The sequence below is a fragment of the Lissotriton helveticus genome, chromosome 8 (genome assembly GCF_964261635.1).
Source record: "Lissotriton helveticus chromosome 8, aLisHel1.1, whole genome shotgun sequence".
Classification (NCBI taxonomy): domain Eukaryota; kingdom Metazoa; phylum Chordata; class Amphibia; order Caudata; family Salamandridae; genus Lissotriton; species Lissotriton helveticus.
In genome coordinates, this window is record NC_136069.1 from 282,017,994 (window position 1) to 282,043,048 (window position 25,055).

At 43.6% G+C, this 25,055-nt stretch overlaps 1 protein-coding gene across 3 annotated transcripts in view; it reads left to right on the top strand.

Moving 5' to 3' along the window:
• The window catches only part of ACAT1 (acetyl-CoA acetyltransferase 1), a 141,882-nt gene that overhangs the window by 85,012 nt on the left and 31,815 nt on the right, over positions 1–25,055 (top strand). For all 3 annotated transcript variants that reach the window (XM_078657045.1, XM_078657047.1, XM_078657046.1), the window contains 2 exons: positions 2,671–2,821; positions 21,505–21,600. In XM_078657045.1, the coding sequence (XP_078513171.1) occupies positions 2,671–2,821; positions 21,505–21,600 (247 nt within the window). The remainder of the gene's footprint in view (positions 1–2,670; positions 2,822–21,504; positions 21,601–25,055) is intronic.

The window sequence follows — 25,055 nt, forward strand, 5'->3', positions numbered from 1 at the left end:
TAATTTGTCACAACCATAAAACATGTGAATAATATCTGCTGGTCCTTGATCACAGCGTGGGCATTTATCATCCTCCCTTTTCCCCCATCGATGGAGCTTGGTGGGGGTATTATAGAGATCGTATAGTAATTTTGTGCCTTTAAATTTGCTGCAAGAAATGTTTTCTCAGCTTAAGATATTGATTGATACAGATCAACATCGGGGTCGCCTACCCTAGTGGCCCACTTTGTTTCCACTGACTCCAGGTCATCAGTGAGTGTATCAATCAGAAGTCTATAAAGATTTTTAATTTTTATCTGAGGTTGAAACATGGCCTCTATTAGAGATGTCTTATTCATTAAAATATCCTCTAGCTTGATTTGATTAAAAAAACGAATGAGCTGTTTATATTTAAAATATGTTCCACATGTTATATCGTATTTTTGCTGCAGCTCAAAGAATGACAGCCAATGTTCAGCTATATATAAATCTCCCACCCTCAGGATTCCCTTGTTCTCCCATTGCCTGGCCAGTTAGTCATAAATTGATGTAGGAAACCGGGAAGATCGCCACAGTGGTGTATATCTGTTATATTTTTTTATTTGCATGAGCCCAACCATTCTTTTCCATACTTTCCAAATTGCTACTGTTACCTTAAATCTGTTTTTTTTAAATAATAACTGGCCTCTATCTACCGAAGAAGTACTCCCTGTGCAGTCTTACCTATAGCTAACTCGTATATCGAGGGGAGTTCCCCAGTTATATCATGTTGCCTATACCCATTACCTGCTGAAATCACAAAAGCCATCGGTTGTAAAAGTTTTGCATAATAGTAATATCTAAGATTAGGAGCCGACCACCCACCACGATCTTGCGGTAATGTTAAACGTTTAAGGGATCTTCAGAAAGATAATTTTACTATATTTAAATTAATTAAAGATTTAGTTCAAAATTAAGTTAATAGTGTTCTACATTTACAATAAATACATAAAATGAATTTACATTCGAACTAGAGGTGCATTCCCCATAAATAATATCACTTGCCAATCCTTTCTTAACGCCCAAGTTAGACAACTGCTCTTAAAATTATTATTGTGAAGATGAGTCTCGCCAGACAGGAAGACCTATTCCCGTGGGGATTGTTCTTGTCACTACAGACTTTTAAGGAAGAAATAGGAAACGCACTATTGACCATTCTACTGTATTATAGACTTAGACATTCTGCAAAAGTAATATGGCAGGGATTCCCACAATTCCCACTGGAGTGTAAAATCCTTAGCAGGATAACTGATTGATTGATTGATAGCTAGATAGAACACAAAAACTTTAGTTGACTGTATGTATTTGGGCTGTGATTATTGAAACCCCCACCTGTCGAGTGTAAGGCGAACACCAGTGAAGGACCGACTTGGGGTCCACCTTAACGGAAGCTAGGTGCGGATTACAAGTGAAACGGGTGCCGTTTAATAGGTGACACAAATGAACACATTTTGAAAACCTACATAGGCTATATGTTACACCTTTACCAGTAGTACAACCATGTATCTGGCGTAGATTTAGGATGTGCAGTATATACATTTAGCGTCAGTGTTTGCGACTTGAGAGATACTGGGAAGAGTTATTTAAGACACTTTATAAGATGACAGGTGTGGTCCTGATTGGCGACCCACTGATTCTCTTTCTGAGCTATGTAGTCCAAGTCCCTAAGCACTATCAACACGTTGTAACAGTGGCACTTCTCCAATCAAAATGCACAGGGCCATGAGAAGAATGAGCGACGTGTCCCCAAGACACAAATGCTGGATTTGTGATATGGTATTTTGTCATTAAATAGTGGAGGTTTATTCTGCTGTTGTTCACCCAGCCAGCAGACCAAAAGACTTTTGAGACCATTTAAGAACTTGCCTATTTCTGCTAGAGCCAGGGGGTCGTGCAAAATGTCTGTGACGAACATCCGGAAGGCTAGAAGGAGCAAAGGTCAAGGGCTCACCGAGTAATAACTTGAGTAGAACACTTTTCAACAGTGTCTGCCTCCCTCCCCTCTTTTCCCTTTCCTTTAGCCCTTGTAGACATGTGACCACAGGCAAGCGAAGACTTATTAGTGACTACATGTAGAGACAGCGTGAACATCAACATATTGTGAAGTAATGGCTTGGATTGGCAAATAATATTTTGTCTTTTCGATAAGTTAACTTCTCAGTCTAGTGATAAATGAAATTAAAAAAAGAGGTGACCCAAACGTAGAAGAAGCTCTCAAGGTGACAGTTGCTCTCTTAAAAAAATAAATAGTAACGACTGTGGGTGCAGGGTGTTGGTCATAGGAATAGTAGCACCCTGGTCCTGAGTCCGGTCCCGCCACAAACACCTGGTAGCGAAATACAGGAGACACTACCTATCCCACAGTTAGTTTGCTAGTAACCTCACGTTTTGCTAAAATGGCTTCAAGACCCACTTTTATGCCCCTTAGTTTTCTGGTATCTGAAGGTAGTCATTCAAAACCCAAATACAAGCGTGCTGGTGAGAGAACGAATTGCTTTATTAGAAGAAATGCGAATTTTTTCTCAAGAATGTTGCAAATTTGGCTAAAGATATTATATTTGCATAATCGCTCATTTATATGCAAGTCTGTTGCTGCATTCATCTGCCTTATTGTCCGCCATGATGGAAAGGTCTTATCTTTTTTTTTTTTAGGGTAACTGTGCCGAGAATACGGCTAAGAAGTTAAAGATCACACGAGAGGAACAAGATGCTTATGCCATAAGTTCATACACCAGAAGTAGAACATCGTGGGAATCAGGAACTCTTGTAAATGAAGTTGTTCCTGTAACAGTATCACAAAAAGGTATTTTGAATAAATTGTTGAAAATATTGCCTTTGAGTTTTTCATTTTGGAACAAGATTTCATAGCCAAGGGCCTCGCAAATGTTAGAACGCGAACTGAAACTTTAGTAAGAATGTAAAGGGAGAATTTGTTGCGCTAGTAATTATCAGTGCCCAAATGAATCTCACATTCTTCTAAACAGTGTCCAAAACAAAGGACTCGTATCATCTTTGCATTTTTTCTAAAATGTTACATTTCACATTACCAGTGTAAGTAATGCATGATCCCCTATCCTCCCCCCTTAAGGTCCCTCATTTAGTAAAGCAGCATAAGTTTCCCTGAGGTAGTCGGTTTTTTAATTATTCTATTATGCAAGGTTTACAATCCTTTTCCCCTGCTTTTATGCCAGTGTGGATTTATTAGTCATCATGATTTTCAGCAAAGTTTATAAACCGTTACTCCTGCAAAGTTAGAATGGCAGGGAGAATGTACATATCTGTATTCTTTCTTTTCAAGCTGCTCGAGACAACCCTGGTAACCATTGTAAGCCTAGTACTAAGCACAAGTTTAGCCAGAGTCATCTTATGTTATCTAAGTGTATGGTTGTTGTGTGATCTCGTAATCTGCCGGAATTTGTTGAACAGTACCCTGCGAGTGTGGCATTAGTGGCCTGCCTTGGGGATACCATTCCATGTGGAAGAGGTTCTGTAAGTAACCTCTTCTTGAAAGAGCTGAGATTGGTCAGCTTTCTCCGCTTAGGATCCAGAGAATTACATAAGCCACTGCTTTAAACTTTTTGATGAATTTTCTACTGTGCTGCTGATGGAATTAATGCCTGTAAGTTGATCAGAATGAGAAGAAGGAATGTTTTGTGTAACGAGCTTTGGTGAATCAAGTGTTGTATTCTTGATGAATGTGGAAATTTGAGGTTCACAAGGGAGACCAGGGTTGAATGCGACCGCCCCCTCCTTCCACTCCCGCCTCACTCACTTCTTGTTGCCAAGCAAGCCGTATTGTCTTCCTAGGCACATATCCTATAATTCAGGCTAACATTTTGGATCTGTTCAGGCAGACAACATCTTTGTTCCTCCAAGCTTAGATGTTCATCATGCATTTGGTTCTTCCATTAACAACAGTTATTTTTTGTAATGCTAATACAGTTAAAAATGGATTTGGTGGGGACTGATCAAGTCTGCTGTGGGTCCCAGTTATGCTCTGGAAATGCTTGGTGGCAACAAAGAGTCTTGAAGTACACCACTTGAACAATTTATGTTAAGAACATAGGCAAGCTGACCCTGTTTGTTGAGGACTATCCAAGGGTTAGTCATATTTCTCCAAGCATGGCAATGGTAGGTCTTATAGGTTTTCTTCTTCTTGTCTAGCACTGTGAGAAGGTCCTATCTAATCCCAGCCTGGGTGGCCTCCATACTTCTGGATTGGCATATTATGTAACAGTGGATGCTATTATCAGGTGCCTGCAGGCCTCTTATAGTCTTCTCTTCTTGTCTCGCTGTGGTGGGAAAACCGCATATGCTACATTTAAAGTAACTTTCACTTGGCAGTGTGGAGGTGTTCTGCAGTGGTTAAGTTGCTGACCTAGTAATCAGGAGGGTTTGGATGCAATTAGAGCTTGAAAATAAAAGCAGGATTCTTAGCAAATCAATTCAGACCTATTCCTCAAATGGTAAATATGTGCATTGTAAATCAGTAAAACACAAATGCACAGTGCACTGTAAATTAAATGTTCCTGCCCTCCTCCTCAACACATCCCGTCTCTGTAATCTGGCATTATCAGGACTTCCCATATCATACTGTTCTATGTACAGCACCTAATGCTTGATGTTCAAGCTACAATAAAGATTTTCTTAGTAAATTTGCATGCTGCAATTAGGTGCTCGGTCTGTACAAGCATAAAGCGGCTGTTGCCTTTATTTTGCTCCCCATGCTGTCTGCTTTTCAGGTTACACAACACTAGAGCTCTAGAACACATGACGCTCTAGAACAGCATAGCACTCTGGAGTGCAATCCAGTAGTGCTGAACCCTGGATGCAGATCAGGAGCCAAATAAAAGCGGGGCATTTTCAACCCTGATCCCTGGTTACTGAAAAAAATAGTGCCCTATCCGCTGAGTGAGGCTGCCCATGTCCGGGCACTGCGAGTGAGTGACTCGTCTCCGCTTCAAAAAGACGATATCTGGCAAAACCCCCACATAGTAGAACATCCGCAGTCACCGAGGTAGAATATGGTACAACTGGATCCATATGGGCTTCTTCTGGTTGAGCCTCGTTTGGAGGAAATGGGAGTGTTAAAGGATTGCAATCCCAGGGAAAGAGGGAACCACTGATTGCAGGCGATGAAGTCTGCTGAGTAACAGTGAGGAAATGAACAACGTGACAAAAATTTAGGAGAAACACTCCAGGAAAAATGCATGCAATTTTTTCACCCCCTCCTCACACACACACAAACTAAGATTGGCTGATGAGGAAGTGGCTGGAGACACAAACGGCAGATATTCTTTGATACCAAAGAGATTTTGGCAAACCTGTGGTGGCATGAAGGAGCAACCGGGAATTGTGGAGACTATGGTGCCAACCATAAAATAAAGGCTGGAAAAGAATACCTGATGTTGAATCCACCAAAACTAGAATGAGGATCAGATTGAGCAAGGTGGAGACATCACTGGTAGAGGTTTGGGACATTGGCAGACACAATAGTGGAGATGTTTCAACAGGGGAGCTTGATTGAACCCTGGACAGTCTCAGAGGGGCTTCCACTTTGTGCATGCCAGAATTTCTCTCCATTTACCACCAGGAATATATAATTATAGTGATGAGAGACTTTTTTGCAAACCGTTTATTTTTACATGTATGTAGAGCATTTAGGATCCAGGCTTTCCAGAGGTCACCGCTAAGATTTCTAATGAATATACTATAGTAAGAACCTTGGGGAGTCCAGCTGGATTAACCCCATACTGCAGAAAGCTGCCTGCCCGAAAAAACGTCTGCATATTGGAGGTGGTCGAGCACACTCTTTGTGCTATCCCTACCCAATCCTCTTTTCATTCAATCACCTTCCTCTCTAGGATTTCTACCTCTTGTTTAACAGGGGTTTTATTTTTAGGGTCTGTTAATCTTTTTTGGCCGCTGCGAATTTGGAATCAACCGTAATAAGAGTGCTTGTGGGGTGGGACAATCTGATCTTAATTCTCTATTCTTTTTAGCACCTTTCCTTGTCTCCGATGCCCTTTTTAGCCAATTGTAAGTCCGGTTTTCCTGCAATACCGTAGCCTGATCTTATGTGATGAACCAATATTGGTCAACCACTCTGACAAACCCTGGGAGTGGGATTAGTCGAGTTTCACTGTGATGATTCTTGTTAGGCCATATTAAGAGTGATTGTCTATTGCTGTGCCACCTCTATATTCAATGTAATTGTGATTTTAATTGTATAACTATGCATGATTGTTGCAAGTTAGATAAAAGCTATAGCCCTTCTCTGTTCAATGGGAAAAGTGATGTCGGATTCCTTCTGTGTGGTCTGTTTATAATGTAAAGTTATGGTAAAGCAAAAGGTGTGACTTGTATATTATGAAATGCTTGTGTTAAAGGCAATGGGATTGTAGGGGGGATTTGTATTACCCTGTACTGAAGCCTGTAGGCAGATATTTTGTTACATGGAATATTGTAAATTACCTTAGAAGGCAAGGGTTTTGGTTTCTGTGACCCATCTGATAAAACTATACAAGACTTGCACTATGGTAACCCATTAGGAGGCTCTATTAGGATGGTTTTGATATTGTGTTAGCAACTATAATTTATTTTTACGTATTTGTAAACGTATTACAGTATATCTGATGGTTACCTTGTGGGAAAGCTTATGCCCAACACAATAAGTCTGAGCTGGTTATGGTGATCCGCCAATGATAAAGATTATAGGCCTGATTGTTTATTATAAAAATGTATGATAAAGGTAATAACATATTTTAGTGTCAATAGGTATAGAAAGGAGGATTGGGATTACTCTGTATTAATGCCTATGGATAGGTATTTTGTTACATGGAATACCACAGATTACTCCAGTAAGCAAGAGTTTTGGTGTTGGTTACATCCTCTGGCAAACTGTGGTTACACAATATTTGCACTGTGAGAATCCTTGTTAGACCCTCTGTGGAGAGGTAGTATTCATTTACTATAGATAAAATATATATCCATATTGATACGTAGTCTGCCTTTTGGTCTGCTCTCTTCTGCCACACTGCTTCCCTCCATTACAGCATACTGCATGGGTAATGGATGTGTTCACATCCTTCATGGGCTCTCTTGCCCAGTGAGCGACAGCATTTTTTTTTTAAACTGTTTATTAATATAAGAACAGTCTTTGGAAAGACAGTGTGCAGTTATGAAAATCTGAGTTACAACGATTAGCAAGCCAGCAATGCAAAACATCACGACATTTCCCTCCCCTCCCACCTTTATCAGAAAATAAACCCCTTTACTCTTAACTCATTCCATCTCAACTGTCATCATCGGACTCATCATCTGAGCTGTCATCATCAGATTGAGGTATGGGGTCACATATATCTCCCCTGTAAGTATTCCAGGCAGTCCAAATTTTAGTCCACTTTCGGGGGCACTTCCGATTTACATAAACAGTTCTTTCAGTGACCATGGTAGTGTCCATGTCCCTACACCAAGCCTCCAATGCAGACAAATCAGCTGCTCCCCATTTCTGCGCCACATTTCGTTTGGCTACCATGAGGCCTAGTGTAGCCCATATTTGCCCATATCTCGATAAGTCATTAGGTTCCCAAACGTTGAGGAGGTCTCTTCGTGGTTAAGGCAATATGGAAACATTTAGAGTCTGGGACAGTGTTCGGAGGACCTTGCGCCAAAAATCAGTTAGTACTGGACAATCCCAGATCGTATGGAAAAAGGAGCCCTCATTTCCACATCCCCTTAGGCAATATGGATGCTGTGTTCTGCCTATTTTGTGAAGTGTGTGTCTAGTGAGATATGTGCGATGTAAGATTTTAAGCTGGACGAGCCGCAGCCAGGCCGGGATTCCCACCTCCCTGGGTGATGCAAGCGCCGCCTGCCATTCCGTTTCATCCATGGCACCAACATTAGCCACCCACTTATCCTTCAAGGCCGCCGTGGGGTCCGGTTGGTTATTAATCAACTTACGGTATGTGAATGAAGTGGCACGTTTTGGCATATAATCTGTGAGTAACCTATCTTCCAAGGGAGAAGCTTCGGGTATGTCTACATTCTGCGGTAATACTGTGAGGAGTGAATGCCTAATTTGTATGTAACGGAATGTCTCGGTAGGTGCCAGCTCGTATTGTCTTTGCAGCTGATCAAACGGGAGGACCGTCCCTTTGTCCCATAGGTCGCCAACTAGGGAAATGCCTATGCTGCCCCAGTGTTCAAAGCCTCTGCTGTTCCTAAGTGACCCAAGCTATTTCGTGTTCCAAAGAGGCGTGAGTTTGGTGATGGTCCCCTTCCACTCCAAGTGTGCCTGTGCTGTATGCCATAGCATGACTGTGTGCTTTGTTGGGCCTTCCAGTTTCATCGCCCGTCATTTGTTATATAAGGCCGCTAACATACTGTCCGTTCCCAGCTGCGCTCTATCTGCCTTATAGGCGGGGTTGGTGTGTGGGGCGTGTATCCATTGGTTTATGACTTTGAGATGCGCTGCCCAGTAGTAAAGGCGTATGTTAGGGAGTGCTATGCCGCCGTCATACCAGTCGCAGTGCAGTTTAGCTTGTGCAATGCGTGCAGGCTTATTGCCCCAAAGAAGTGTGGATACCAGTGCCGATATCTGTTGAAAGTATCGCGGAGGTACCGGAAACGGTGTGTTCTCAAGTGCATATAAAAAACGGGGCAATGCCATAATTTTGAACAAAGCAGCTTTCCCAAGCAGCGTGAGGAGTAGAGATTCCCAATGTGACACATCTCTACGCAGCCGTTCCAGAGGGGGCGCCAGATTTTTGGAGAAGAAGGCTGCAGGGTCTTTCGTTGTATGTATGCCCAGGTTTTTAAACGAGTCCTGGGATATTTTTAACGGGCAGTGAGGGGGAAGCCGGGGTTCCGGCCCCTTAAGTAAATACAGTACTGACTTTGCCCAGTTAATGGTATAGCCCGAAACTGCTCCGAAGGCGTCACAGATCTCAAAGAGGATCGGTAGAGCGCTCGTCGGATCCGTTAGGTATACCAGGATGTCGTCTGCGTACAGGGATACACGGTCTTCCCAGCCTTCTATCCATGTTATACCGCGTAGAAGAGGGGTTGTTCTGAGGCGCGTCGCCAAGGGTTCCAACACTAGTGCAAACAGAAGCGGCGATAGAGGGCACCCCTGTCGAGTCCCCCTTGCCAGTGGTACAGCGTCTGAGAGTCTGTGATACATGCCACCGGATCCGTGTAGAGGAGCCTGATCCAAGCGCAGAATTTCGGACCGAAGCCCAGGCGTGGGAGAACCGTGAAGAGGTAGGTCCAGTCCACCATGTCAAAGGCCATTTTGGCGTCTAAGGAGAGGACAGCCGATGGCTCCGACAGGACATGTTCTCGTGCTAGTGCATTATGTAAGCGTCTAAGATTAAGCGCAGTGTTTCTATTAGGCATAAAGCCGGAGTGGTCCGGGTGTATTAAATTGGGCAGATGTGCTTGCAGCCTGTTAGCGATCACTTTACCTAATATTTTGGATTCCGCATTTGAGCAGCGATATGGGGCGGTATGACTGACATTCCGATGGGGGCTTCCCCGGCTTCAAAATCGCCACAATCGTGGCTATCCTCTGGTCCCAACGCAGCACACCCTGTTCCAGACAGTTGTTGTACATATTAAGTAGATGGGGGCAGAGAGTGCTCGCCAAGACCTTGTAGAGCTCCAGCGGGATCCCATTGGGGCCCAGAGCCTTTCCGATTGCAATGATTTGACTGCTGCACATATTTCAGCAATTGTAAGATCTGCTTCGAGCTTTATGGACGCTTCTGGTGAAAGGTTAGTCAGTTCCATGCTACGCAAATATTCGTCAGCCTCAGCCTCTGTACTGTCCGAGGGTGCGGCATATACCGTTCGAAAATGGTCAGCCAATGCATCCACTATTTCCCCCGGGTCAGATGTAAGACTACCCTCTGTTGTTTTGAGCTGCGTTATAGTTCTGGCGTTTCGATCTCTCCTGTCGAGCCAGGCCAGTAGCCTCCCCGCCTTATCACCCACGTCATAAATTTTGTGTTTGGTAGTTGCTAGGGCGGCCAATGTATCTTGTCGGAGGTGTTCCCTGTATTATTGTTGTTTGAGATGAAGAGTATGGGCCATTTCGGGTGTAGGATTAGTCGTGCAATCAGTGTCTGCTGCTTGCAGTTCCTGCTCTAGTGTCGTAAGATCTTGATGTTTCATGCGTTTGTATCCAGTGATGGATGCAATTGCCTGCCCTCGGAGAACCGTTTTATAAGACTCCCACAGTGTGGCAGGAGAACTTACTGAGGCTACGTTTTCATTGAAGAAATGTTTTTTGGTCCTACGCAGTTCCTTCCTTATCTGCGGGACTTGTAAATACCCTGGATAAATTGGGTAGAGTCGTTTGCGGGACGTTTGGTGTGAGGAGTATGTTAAAACTATCGGGGAGTGATCAGAGATCCCTCTAGATCCTATGGTAATGTGGTCTATGCATGAGAGACTGGACATTGAGGCCAGGAAGTAATCTATCCTGGATAGACTGTCGTGCGCTGTGGAGTAAAAAGTGTATTGTTTTGTTACCGGGTGTTTGTCTTCATACATCCACCAACCCCTCACTAAAGCTCTGTAAGCGGGAGACCTCGGCCGACGAGGCCCTCACCGGGTGTCTATCGGCACGGGGGTCCTTTGGGAGGGGTGGCGGAGAGGAGAGGTGTGGCGCCGCGGCCAGGGCGACTGACGCTGGAATCTGGGGATCAGGGTTCGATCCCCGGCTCCGGCGGCAGGTTAGCCCAGCACCATGTGACTCTGGGCAATAGCTCGCTTAATCTTCCCGACGGCCCCCAGCGCCTAGAGACCCTTACGGGTGATTGTGCGCTTTACAAATGTGGACTTTATGTGGACTTTGTGGCGTTAAAGTCTCCGCCAATGAGGATATCCCCATCGGGCAGGGACAACAGAAACCCACTGAGAGCTGGGAGCGCTACCGTCTGTAACGCCGGGGGGACATATACCGATACTACATTAATTAGTTTGCCCTCCCACTGCCCATGTATTGCCGCAAACCTACACTTATCATCGTGTTTAGTCTGTAAAACTGAAAAATGGGAATTCTTTCACAGTAGAATGCCTGTTCCTCTAGACCCACTGGTGAATTCAGAGTGTACTGGAAAGTTTGACAGTTTGAGTTATCTAGCTGCTTGGAATTGGGTTATTGGGTTGAAGACGGAGTTGAAAGGTATTAATAATGGAAAGGACCCTCACTTGCATAGTGTGGTTTGTTTTCAGCCGGAATTGAATCGTTGATCATCCTAATCCTGATGGTGAAGAAAGATAAATATCTTTGCAGTGCCCAAGATTCACATTTTGTGCATTCCTGGTACCATATTTTCCTGTAGTTTTAGAATTGCGTGCTTGTTTGCTTTTATTCCTTCCTGTTGCATGTTTGAGTAGTGGTATTTTTTTACTTTTCAATATTGTCACAAGATATCCTCCTATACAAAAATCAAAACTTATTGTGATCTTGTGTGTTTTTGCAGACATTCAAGGTTTTGGCCTGACCGCTTCATCTTTAGTAATTCCATGTTAAATCATGTAGTTCAGTTTGCCTTCCTGCAATTGTGGGATGCTACAAAGGTTTAGGTGCTGTATCTTGTGTACTTGTTTTTTGTCTCCTCAGGTGAATGCAATGACCATGCCCTTCGCTCTTTATCATGATGTTGCTTCATTGTTGGCCACAGGCGGAACAGTCCACACTGGTCTGACTCAGTAGAATGATCAAAAAAGTTGTTTGTTGAAGGCTTTGTTGATCTAAACCAGACACACAACAACCTGGTAACATTGATCTAACCAGAACGGGTGAGATGCCCGAGTAGTGGAAGCATATGCAAGGTAGGGCAGTGGTGGCTGTACTGGCTGACATGGAAACCAGATACAAATACACGGGGGCTCCCAGATGAGGCTAGCACAACAATCCTCCACTTTGTCAATATCAAACACACCCACAAACTGGAGGCTGTGAAAGATAACAGCCATAACAGACTATACAGGTCTACTAGTGAGGGCCGGTAGGCAGCCACCTTAACTTAAGGTGCAATGAAATAAATTGGCATCAAACACACGAAAGGTGATAAAAGGAATGCTTGCAATAAGTCTAACCCTTGGCAATCGTTCAGGGTAATATTCCAACCCATCCTTCTTTTTTCCCACCAAGCCACCTCAGTTTGGACCCACCTATATTCAAATCAGTCTTGACTCTGCTCTAATAAGAACAGCCCAGCCTGAACTGCCAGACCAGATCTTTCCTGAACCAGAACACTAGCAACCCAGGACTGAAATCCAGCAGTCATGTCTTGGCCTTACCATTGGTACTGTAGCCGCCCATGAACACAATATTCAGCACAATTTAGTACTCTGACCGAGACCCACTAAGGAAACAAAGCATAGGAGTCTGTCAGGCAGAACAATGCAAATATGTTGAAATAATTAGTATGATGGCACAGGACTAGCACACCAGTGACATTCAACCCTGCAGCGTCTAATAAAACTTTCTACTACTTTACAATAGAGAAAGTGACTTTTGGTTTTGCTATCAAGTTGTCTTACTTCAATGGCTTCAGCTTTGACGGTGCAATCTATGACTCTATTGTAAGTTCTCCCTTCCATTTCTACTATACCTTCTACTTTAAAGATGCTAACTCAGGATTATGCAAGGGCAACTCATATTCCGAAGATAAAGAGGAAGCCCTCAATCCTACATAGCGGTTACATTTTTGTCAAAGATTAATAATGGTATAACAGGTCTCCTTATTCTACAGATATGCCTCCTCAATGGATTCTTTCCCAAAAACCTTTTTCATCAGAACATTTCATAGTATGAAAGCTGTCCTCATGAGTTGTTAGTAGGGGATATATTAGCCTATTAATGGTATTGATTTGATACTCCTGGGAGGTGTAGAGAGGTATATCATTATTTATTTTTTGATGGTGACTTCTAACTGCATCTTCATCTATTCTTTAATGTCCTCTGGGCGCCAGACTTCAGTTTATTCTTTGATAATATGCCAAATAGGCAACACACACATTTAAAACACCAATCACATATACCTTAATCTCAAATCATTTAATCTCAAATCAGTTCAATATATACTTTCTTTTTAAGCAAAATAGACCATTATAAAATAATCATGTCTAAAAATCTAATTCCTTGGTTATATATAAAATGCATGTAATAACAAGACAACTAAGTTATTAATATGCTACTAGAAATTGTTCTCTCCCTGCTAGAAATTAACCTATCCATTAACTGACCTAACTATTTAATACCCGTCATACCATTCGACCAAAACGTCCTAAAATAATACCCTACAATATCATAAGGCAAAAATACCTGCCTTATGAGCTTCTTTACAAAATGTAAACCCTAACGGGACTCTTTACCTCTATCTCATAATAGCCCCACTAAAATTCACACCAATGCTGTTTAGTCCTGTTTTCCACTTAATTTAGATTTCCTTTCACAAACAGTATTGTCCCCAGGCACTATCATTTCAGCCTAATTCATTTTTCCCCTATCAACTATTATAGTAGAAAAAATTCCCCCTTCAAGTTCCAAAAAGGGACGGCAGGTTGCGGTTTCCTGAGCCCCCTGGTCGGTCTCTGTCTCCTTCCCGCCTCTGTGACCCCCCTTCCTGCACTCCCCGGGGAGCTTAAGTTATAAGAGACAATACCGCTCGTAGCAGTTGACTGTGGACTTTGGCGTTTCTGGGCGATTCGGGACTGCGAGGACCAGCAGCCTTTCACAACCCTCAGCTGTGTGCCTCTTCCCGCCCCTCCTCCTGTGTGCTGATATACTGCTCGCGGCCCCCGCTCCGTGGGAGCCGCTCGTAGCAGTTTACTGTGGACTTTGGCGTTTCTGGGCCGATTCGGGACTGCGAGGACCAGCAGCCCTTCACAACCCTCAGCTGTGTGCCTCTTCCCGCCCCTTCTCCAGCGTGTATATAACTATCTACGCCCACCGCTGCGCGCGGGCGTTCGCCGGGCAAAGCCCGGGCCCGTTTGAGCCCGTTGCAGCCTGGAGGAGACCGGACCGGGCCACCCCTCTTTCATGTGGTGCATTTCACATCTCTAACACAGTGTTCAACCGTAAGTACCCGCTTGGTTGACCATTTGCATAGTAACATGTCCGCGCATGAAAGTAGGAGTAACGCAGTGACCTCGAGTGGATATTTAACAGGGACACTGGACAACTTTATCATCAGAGCCAATTCAGTCATTGACCAGGGGATAATTTTAATGGAGCGCCGGGTTTCTCAAGATCTTGCACTAGCAAAAAGATCCTCCATGGGACACTTTGCAAATGCTCGTACACCAGAACCTATACTGCGAGCAAATATTATTGACGGTCCTGTGATTGTTCATAGTCCACCTACTTCTCAGGACCAGGGCCATACCTCACCAGCTGATCAGTTCCAACTATCAGCAGCAATAGAGACTACCATAGTGTCTACCACCAGTTCCCCTGAAAGACCAAATACCCAGCAGATGTGGGGGAGACGTGAGGGGGCGATATCTAAGAGGAAGCGGGGGGCCGCTGCTGCCGTTGGAGGCATGAAGCCCAAACTCGCTAAATGCGCTAGTAATAGCGATACAACACTTAAGCGCCAGGCCCCGGAGGTCGTGAACTCTATGGAGAAAAATGGTTTACCATTATTGATTGTAACTACTCCAGGAGCGCCTAATTCTGCCGGCGCAATATTGGTACCGGAGGATCCAGTCCTTGCTAATCTGGGAGCCTTGCTAAAGTCATCTTTTAAATCACTTGAAGATAGACTTACGCAGATTGAGCAGCGGCTGTTCAAGATTGAGAAAGCAACATTGGAAACTGCGGACAATATAAAGTCAAATGTGTTGTCTTTGGGTAATGCACAATTGAACATCGTACAGGGGGGATTGCAACACATAAATCTATTCCTCCTCTAGTACCATCTACTCTAAACGCACCTATTGGAAAACCATCTACACCTGTGGCCTTACTTGCCAATACTTCAACAGGGGCCAATGTTGCAAAGTCAAAAGAAGCCCGTCGGGACTTACTCGATGCGGGCTCTTCTGGGGATCTCAGAATTGATTTGCCTCCAGAATCGAGCCCGTATCTGGTAGCCTTGACTGGGGTCCCGAAATAAGTAATCCCAGCAAGGAATCGTTTATGTCCCTAAAAAATAAAGCCTCTGACTGGCTCAATAAAAATAGACCACTCCCCCGTCACATCACCAGCGAAATTCTGATGGTGCGCAGGTTGTCTTGGGTGGGGCACAGGCCAAAAACCATAAAAGGTGACTGTGTGCTGGTAAACTTTAAGGACCCATGGACTTTGGAGCATATTTGCAATTGGAGGCACCATTGCCTTGGGTCCACCATCCAACCCCTCCCATTGTCATATTTTTACCCCCCACCCCATCCATTAGACACGGAATGTGATTGGACCCTAGTAGAGCACCGGGGTGTGGGCAGGGCGGATAGGGGCTGGCACATGCAACCACGCGTATCCAGCCAAATATCCACACAAAATAGGTACAGCGGTTTGGAAATGGTCGACTGACTTCAGCATATCCGGGACGAAACTCACGGGGCCTCACAAAGTGGGAGCAATACACACTTTGAGGGAGCTACGGAGCCAACCAGCAGCCAATTGCCTAGCGATTCTCCATATCCCCATTTGTTTTCTCGGGATACTAATATAGCCAATAATGATGACCCATTCGGGAGAACGACTGCAGCCCGAATCCCGCATATGGCTGTATGCAAAGAATTGGCCTAATGTTATCTCTTGGAACATTGCTGGGCTGGCGTGAAAGGTTAAAGACCCAAAGTCGGTTGAGTTCATAAGGTCATTTCCGATGATCTGCCTGCAAGAGACTTGGATGGTGGAATGTGATATATTTTTAGAAGGCTACAAAAGTTTTTTTGTGCCTGCTGAACCATCACGAAGTGGCAGAGCCAAAGTGGGTTTGGCTTTGTATATTGACTTAGCCTTGAACTGTGTTGTTAAAACAATAACTACCAACAACACTGATATTCAAGCAGTCACTATAAAAAGAGGGAATGTAATGGTGTCCTTGATTAACTTCTGCAATGCTGTAAATGTCAGAGGGGAATGTAGGATTGCTGAATTGGGCGATTTTATTAGTCAGCACTGTGACAGCTTCTCCCATCGGATTCTTATTATGGGGGACTTTAACGTGTACCCTTGTGGGAATCCTATGAATACTGTCATGGGAGTATTGGGTTGCCATAGGATGGGGGGGCCTTCATTTCGAACACTCTGGCCGGGGAGATATGCTGAATCAATTATTAAATTAATTTGACCTAATCTCAGCTATGTCCTTGGTGGATGTTTGTAGTTACCAGTCCGTTCCCACATTCAAAGGTTACTCCGTTTTTTTTTTTTATTGATCACATTCTGCTCTCTAGCGGCCTACAATCAATTATATCGGGCTTTAAAATCCTGGAAAGCATATATAGTGACCATAACCCAGTCTGTATCTTACTGGATGGTAACCTATTAAACTTACGGGCAAAGACGACAAACCAGGGTGTTTTGAAATGCACGGATGGAAGGCGTCGCTTAAAATGGTCTAAGGTGAATTCGGAGCAACTTTATGACATGATCCATAAAACATGTGCCCCGAGTTATCATCGTGTGTGTCCTCCGCATCCCTTTCGCCAGACATCCTCTTAGCCTTTGATGGGATTGTCTCAAAAGTAGGCTATATGCTAACCGTCCCGTCATCGGGCCCCTCATGCAGGGACCCTAAATGGTTTTATCACTCTTGTTCAAAACCAGCTCGAGAGTTAAAGGCAGCTTTGAAGATTAGCCCTAGAGACCCCCTATTGATCCGGTCACTACGCCTGTCCTATAAAAAGGCCCTGGTAAAGCGCAAAGCAGAAATAAAGGATAAAACCTGGCAAGAACTGTTAGACCCCAACACTCTTTGTAACAGTGAAAGATTTTGGGGAATCATTAATAAACCACTGTTTGATGGGGCAGGGGATAACTCAGTCAGTACTAACATTACTGAAGATGAGTGGGTGTCTCATTTTAGTCTCATTTTTAATAGCAATACCTCACAGACAGAAGTGGATAGCGGTGAACAAAGTGTTAACTCTACCACTCTTTACAATGAGTGAGGTTGAGAAAGGCATTTTGGGGCTATCGAGTAATAAAGCACCGGGACCAGATGGTATGCCCCCGGATTTATTTAAATCCAAAGTGTCTCTCTGGGCGCCGGTTCTCACTGCTGTGCTTAATGCAGCCGCAGAACATGGCTGCCCAAGGTCATGGGGGGCTTCTACGATAGTGTCAGTATTTAAGAAAGGAGACCGTAATAGTACCACCTGTTACAGGCCGATTTCACTCATCGACTCTGTGGTCAAGGTAGTGGGAGGAGTAATCCTGAACAGATTGACAGCCTGGGCCAATGAACGTAGGGTCATCTCCAAAATCCAATATGGGTTTCAGCCAGGCCACTCTACAATGGCGCAATGCCTCAATTTGTATATGGTCCTCGGGAAATATACCATGGCCAGGCAGGGCACCATCCATATGGCGTTCATGGACCTTTCCTCCGCGTTTGACTGTGTCAACCGGGGGAAACTATGGGAGTCGATGGGCGCCATGGGGGTGGAGCCTACTTTGGTTAACCTTCTGAGGGACCTGCATCGGGATACAAAGGCTAACGTGAGGTATTCGCAGGACCTTAGTGTATCCAGGGATTTTAGTGTCCATAGGGGCGTTAGGCAGGGCTGTATTTTGGCCCCCTTTCTTTTTAATTTATATATTAATGACCTGGAGGAGTGCCTACTAAATACTGGAGCTGATTATCCTTATGTGGGCCGCAAGGGTCTGCCTGTTTTATTATATGCAGACGACGCCGTCCTCTTGGCTAGGACTGCAAGAGGTCTCCAATCCTTATTAAGTGCCTTTTACAGTTTTATGGCTGCCCGTGATTTATCTATCAACAACACCAAATCCTACACAATGCAGGTGGGGCAGCGTAACGAGAAATTGTACTCATTTAGGGTAAATATGGAGAAGGTCCCCATGACTATAACATTCTCTTATTTGGGAGTTCTGTTCGACGATCAGTTAAAATGGGAACCATTACTCCAAAGAAAAAGGGGTGAAATAATTCGGGCAAACGCTGCTATATTAAATTTTTCGAGGAAAATGGGCAAACAACATATTGCTGCATTACTAAAGATCTACCAGGCAAAAAGTGCGGCACTAGGTAGCTACGGTAGTAAACTGTGGGGGTACGTGGCAGCTGACGATATTGTGGTGGCTGAGAACACTCTTGAAACAGCTGTTGGGGGTTCCAAAGGGAACTTCTAACCTAATAGTGCACGAAGAAACTGGCACACCTTTTTTTATTAGTGATACCCTAGCACTACGGCCACTAACCTTCTGGCTAAAATGCTGGCTTAACAAAGATTTGGTCCTAAATCACTTGCTTTTAAAGGAAGTATTGTCCATGGATTGTATGCTCAAAATCCCTTGGTTAAAATACTTAAGACTGTTTTCTTGCATTGGGGCGCCCAGAACTCTTTTTAAATCCTGATTCGATTACATTTTCTGACGTAGAGTTTGTGAAAAAAACGTTCTCTTTATTACAACAAATGAATCGTGATGAGGTGGAACTAATTAAACCCAGTGTCCGCAAATACGCCATGTTGAAAACTACTCCTTTAATGGAGCCTTATTTATCATGGCCCATATCGTGCTATGAGCGGTTCTTGTTAATCAGGTTCCGATTGGATTATTATCACCTTTTATTAACTGTTCCAAGGGGCTCTCATAGAGGTCAAGTGCTACCGTCCTGCGCCTGCGACTATGAGTCTCCGCAGGATTTGGTGCACTTTTTATTTATCTGTCCCCTCTATGATGCACCCCGGAGGTTCTTCTTAAAGCCCCTTTTAAAAAAACAGAACATTACTCAGGTCCGACCAGCCCTTTGTTACCTGCAATTGTTAAAGCCTGAAAGCACTTTATTTCAGATTGGTTTCCTAAAATCAGCCCTAAAACTTAGAAATAGTAGGGAGAATTAATTGTTCATAAATGCTGCTACTATTATACCTGCTCACCAGTGACTGTTGTTATTAATACACATTTTAACATATGGGTTTTTTATGATTGTATATCAAGTTTTTATTGTGTAACATTTATTAACTGTGTTATTGTGCTTTTATGGTTCTTTCTGCTTGAAAAACCGAATAAAGATTTTCTGATCTGATCTAGTTCCAAAAACACTTTACAAATCTAAGACCCATCTTTTTCTAAAAGCATTTTTTTTAAACTGATTCAATTTGTTACATAATAACATATTACCACAATTCCTCAGCATCCACATTACTTCACTTACTTTTCCTATTTGGAGGGGGTCTAAAAACTGAGAGTGAAATATTCTTTCTTTTCCAAGTAAACTGTTTACAGAAAATAGTGACTTGCTGCAGCGAATGGTCTCCTGTCTTACAATATCTACATTTATCATTATCCTTGGCCCTCTTATTCTCCTGCAGCTTCCACTCTAGAGAAGCCAGGACTTGTCCTAATCACAATTTCACGACACACCTCCTGCTATTTTTCTGCATTTTATATCCCCTAAATAAGGTTGGATTTTTCCTAAAACTAGGGCTTGCAGGAAGAGCTCAGGTAGGGATCTACTCTGGGAATTCGTGGCATCACTTAAAAATGCCATCACTCTCATCCTTCTTTTTACCAGATTGTTCCTACAGCACCATGAGATTTCCTCAACTTTTTGCATCTGGCCAACTTCAAATCGTTTAATATAATTTGTAGATTCTTCTAAAGCAAAAGGAACAAATGATGGACGGAATGCTTAATAACGCAAACATTCACCCCAGACACAAAGATCTGGGTTTACTCCATCATTCTTTTGCTCACCATGTCACCCCAGTTTAGATCCAGCCATATGCAAATCAGTCTTGACCCTGTTCCTTGTGGGAACAGTCCAGCCCGAACTGCCAAGCCAGGTCCTCTCTGGACCGGAAACAAGCATCCTGGGACCAGTTTCAGCTGTCACCTGTCATCAGCCAGGCTAGCTTGAATCCAGTGGCGCAGTGATCACGGGAACCACGTCTGGGCATACCCTTTCCACTAAGGCAAACCATGGTTGATTATTCTCCACATAATTTATGGTACAACCTACTACACTCTTCCCTGGTCGGTTGTGAGTGATGTTCATGCCTGCTCCATGTTGCTTTTGTATTTTAAAGCACACACAGCTAATGCTTAGTCTGTTTTCTAATCCCACATTACCACATCAAGTTGTGTATGGGAAGATGTTGTAGGATTTACAAGATTATAACAGTGGATTTCAGATTAGGCTATAGCTTCTCCATTCATCAGTATATTTGACTGGCAAGCTCTCCATTTCTGGTGCCTTCTCGGCGGACCTGCAGTCAGGACCCCATGAGGCTTGAGAAGTAGTAGTGTGAAAAAGAAAGAGAAAACAGAACAACTTGTGTATGCACCCGGAACGTAGAATGGCATCTCTTTGTCCTTAAAGGCGACCCACAGCTCATCTGTAGAAAAGAGCTAAAGGCACGCCTCTTAAAAAAACAAACAAAAAAAACCACTATCACGGTTCCATTAACAAACCACTTTCACTCTTGGAAACCAGTTACCAATCAAATCACGTGTCTAGTGTATCTTTTCCTTAAATGCTGTACGGTATGACTCTGCCTTTGGGCTAGGTTTGTTATGCATACATAGAATTCCTGCCAATAGCATATTTGAAAGAGGGATAAAGTGAGTCATGCGACTGGTTGAGCTTGTGGTTTTTGTAGTGCATCGGTCTCGATGACCTAAATATGGTGTATACATTTTGTAGGTGGTAGGTAGAGTTGCAGATATTCTTAAAGTTGTGGTTTGAATATGGCGGACACTTTATAGTGTCCTGAGCGAAAGGTCCCCACTAACTATGATTTAAGAGGTTGCAAGTCTGTTTTTTGTTCGGACTGTGTGAAGAGATGCAGTTTGGATGAAGATGAATTGCTTTTGCATATCATTACGTTTGTTCAAATGTTTGGATTGACTAGAAATGGATACAAATTTCACGATCCGGGCTGGGCAGCGATTACTATTATACTTTACAGGCTTTTTCCTTTGATGTTTGTTCACTTTTTTTAAAAAAAATGGATGTTCTTTGCTACAGTTTACTGAAGAAGTTGTAGTACATGGCGCTCATCAGTGTAATTACATTTAGGATCTAAGCAGAAAATGTAGTGGTTTCTTGGTTCATATTTGTTTAATTGACCTGCACATTGTGTTTTAGAAGGGACACTGACATTGCTGTATGCTAAAAACCCTGAAATCCGCTCTCGTTGGAAAAGTTCACCTGCTCATGTGTGGCTCCTGTCGGATGCAGTACATTTTCTTTTGAATCCTAAGTGCTGCAAAAGTTTAATGAGAGTGGTCTGTGCTCATTAACATTTTTGATTGTGCTTCAGGCAAACCAGATGTGCTGGTGCAGGAAGACGAAGAGTACAAACGAGTTGACTTCAGTAAAGTGCCGAAGCTAAAGACTGTTTTCCAAAAAGAGCATGGTAAGTAAGAACTCTGTGACAAAGCATATTTTTATCTAAAAATGACCTGTTCAATAAACTTTGTAGCATAATTCCGTACAAATCCACCAAACGTGTGCCATTTTGTTTGAAATGCTCAATTACGTTTTTTTAAAGATATCATGTAATGTGCTTGGTGAGGGTTTTATCTTAAGAAAATGCTATCCTTCAGGAGTGATGAGACCTGTCATCCTAGATGAGGGAATTCTTTTTACTATTTTGTGTCTTGGTTGTGTTCCAGGTACATGAACAATCTAGTTACAGTACAGTGGATGGGGTGTCTTGTCTAAGGCTTTGTACATAAATTCAAAGTTAGCTGTTAAGTATCTACTGCTCCTCTGGCATACTAGTCATTAAAGGTTCTGTCCCCGAGTCATCCGCCCAAGCCACAGCCAAGGGAGTCAGTAACGAGGCTTAGGGCCTGTATTGATTGGTATTGCTGCAGTCCAACTACTGTATCCATATTAGAAAATTGGAATGTAGAGCACTCCATTGAAAAAAATGGAGTGTTCCGGGCTCCTAATGGCCGGTAGAAGCCGGAACATCAACATTCCAATGTTTAACAAAGGCTCTGTTAGGCCTTTGTTTCACAAATTAGAACATTCTGTCATCTAGGGGCAGAATGTTCGAATAGCCTTAGAGCCCTCCATAGCGGGCTCTTCCAGCCATTAAAGACCCGCTCCCTTGTTAAAGGCCTTCGGCTCGGACATTTAACGCTGGAGTGAGCCTTTAATGCCGGTAGAGCCCGCTGTGGCGGGTTCTAAGGCTATATTAGACCATTCCTGCCTCAGAGGGTAGAATGATATAAATTTACCAGGAAAAACCAGAAGGACATTGGATCAATATGTATTGCTTTTGTAGACAGAGCAAGTTATGTGAATACCAGCTTGAATCTGCTACATCACAGCAGTGGGAAATAAAAACAGTTTGCAACAGCTGTACGTCAGCGAGTACATCCCCTGAGGTAACTGCCACATTCCACTGTCAGTGTGGACTCTGCAGACATGCTCACAGAGGCATGTCAAAGCTGTAGTGACATGGCTCTCAGAGAGTTTGTCAGTGCAGCACCTGTGTTGCGGTCCACTCCATGGAGAGCAGAGAGCACAGCTTAAGTGGAGAAGGAGGGAAGGCACAGAGGGTAATTGGGTTGGTGGCCGGCCACTTGGTGGTGTTTCTTCTTTCAAAGTGGGCAGAAAGGGGAAGGGGAAGTGCAGAGGATGGTAGTGGTGAGTGACAGGAGACCAGCTATTATTTATGTTTATTACTTGGGAGAGGAAGAGCAATGTAGAAGGTGGTGTGGAAAAGTGGTATTTATAAAATTGGGTGGGAGAGGGGAGTGAGGGCCAGAAGGTGGTGGGAACCTGGTTGTAGAACATGTTTTATAAGAGCCCTGGGATGTACACAGGTGAAGCCATGTTGTGTATCGCTCCCCTATGACTTTTCTGTTTCTGCACAGCTAATGTCATCAGGGGGAGATGAAATGGAGGTCCCATAAATTACATACAATTAAGGATGTGTAACTGAATAATGGTGATGTGTTTTACCTCAGGGGTTTGAATCCCACCATGGGAAACGCCCGCATTGCTCTTGTTGTCTATTTGATGTCTCTAGAACCCCCAATAAAAAATCACCTTGTTTGAGCAGAAGGCCTATATAACCTATTAAAAGCCCTCTCCACTCTGTTGTAGCATTCTCAACATTTTAGTGTTCTAATATGTCAGTTTGAGGCATGTGTGCTGTAGATACGCATGCTTTGCATACTCCTGCCATCTAGTGTTGGGTCTGGATGTTTGCAAGTTGTTTTTCTTCGAAGAAGTCTTTCCCAGTCACAAGGCAAGGTGACTTCTCCTTTCGGTGTTAGTGCGCATGGGCATCGACTCCATTGTTTTCTTTTCGCCATCTGTTTGGACGTGGTTTGCGGTGATTCCTTTGGTGCGCAAATACACTGTACTCTTGACAGTATTGTTTCGTATACGTTTCATATTTTTCGCATCTCGAAAACTAGAAAAATACTTTATCTTCGCTCTAGAAGACATCGTTAGCAGCCTTGAGGCCTAGCCGCGTCTGTTGACTTACACTCAGTTTCGTAGGATCCAGTCTGCTGCCGATGGAACAGTCTCCTTTTCAATTCTGTCCTCGGTGCCACTCCAAGTATCCGGGCACCGACCTGCATAAAGTCTGCAACGTATACCTCGGACTGGAGTACAAAGAGGAGGACTTTTACGCTTGTCAATCGTTCTGGTCCAAAAAGACTTTGCGGGACCGTCTGGCTTGGTGAAGTGACATGCAGTGGGAAACATCTTCTGCTCCAAAGGAAAAACAGGACAAATCCAGCTGGGCACTGAAAATGTTGGCACCGAAAGCAAAAGATGTTCACCATAAGCCTCCGGAGCAGATCCTAGAGGTTATGAAAGAAAAGCTGGATCCTAAGCCGAAAAAGATCTACTTCGTGTCACTCCTTCTAAAAGAAACATTCCTTCCAAGGATTTAGGCAAAATCACTCTGAAAAAAGGGGACATGGCTACAAGCCCTATCCAGACCCCTCCACCATCTTCACCACCACCAGACTCAAACCTAGATATTACACCACAGGGGTCACCACACACACAGACTGATATTGATTACATAGGTGAGAACAGTCCACCACCTACAGATCCTTGGATAATGATCCTGAACTATATCCTACAAAGCCTACACCTCCTGATGACCACACAACATACAAGGAGTTAATTCCCAGAGCAGCATCATACCATGGTGGTCACACTTCATAAGGAATGCTTAGAAGAGGATTTTCTGTTTGAGACCTTAGGAACATCACATAGGACAGCACAATCCTTACCTATGTTATAAGGCATGATGCGCCATGCCGATGATATTTTAAAAGACCCTGTACGGGCTCGTATTTTAACACCTAGGGTTAACAAAAAATACAAACCACCTCCAACGAATCCAATTTTTATTAGAGGACAGTTACCCCTAAATTTGTTGTGTCAAATGCTAGAAAAATAGCTAATTCCCAAACTACAGCAGATGCACCACCTCCAGACAAGGAGTCTAAATTAATAGATGCATCAGGGAAACGGGTAGCTGCACAGTCCGCCAACCATTGCGTATAGCTAACACACAAGGCCTACTAGCAAGGTATGACAGGGCCCATTGGGATGAAATGGAGCAGTTGCTCTAATAGCTCCCAGATGAACACCAAATTAGTGCAGGAGGGTAAACCCATATCTAATTCATCTATCAGATGTGCATGCATTGTTGAGACTTTCCGGGTTTAAACTGGACGTTAAAACAAGCTTTTTTTTTTTTTTTTTTTTTAAGACCTTTATTGAACAATGAAAGCTCACAAATACTGGCCTACAACCCCACGGGCTGGCCAGAACAGAATGGTCAAATAACCAGCATACAAAAAAAGATCTGCACAGGATATAACA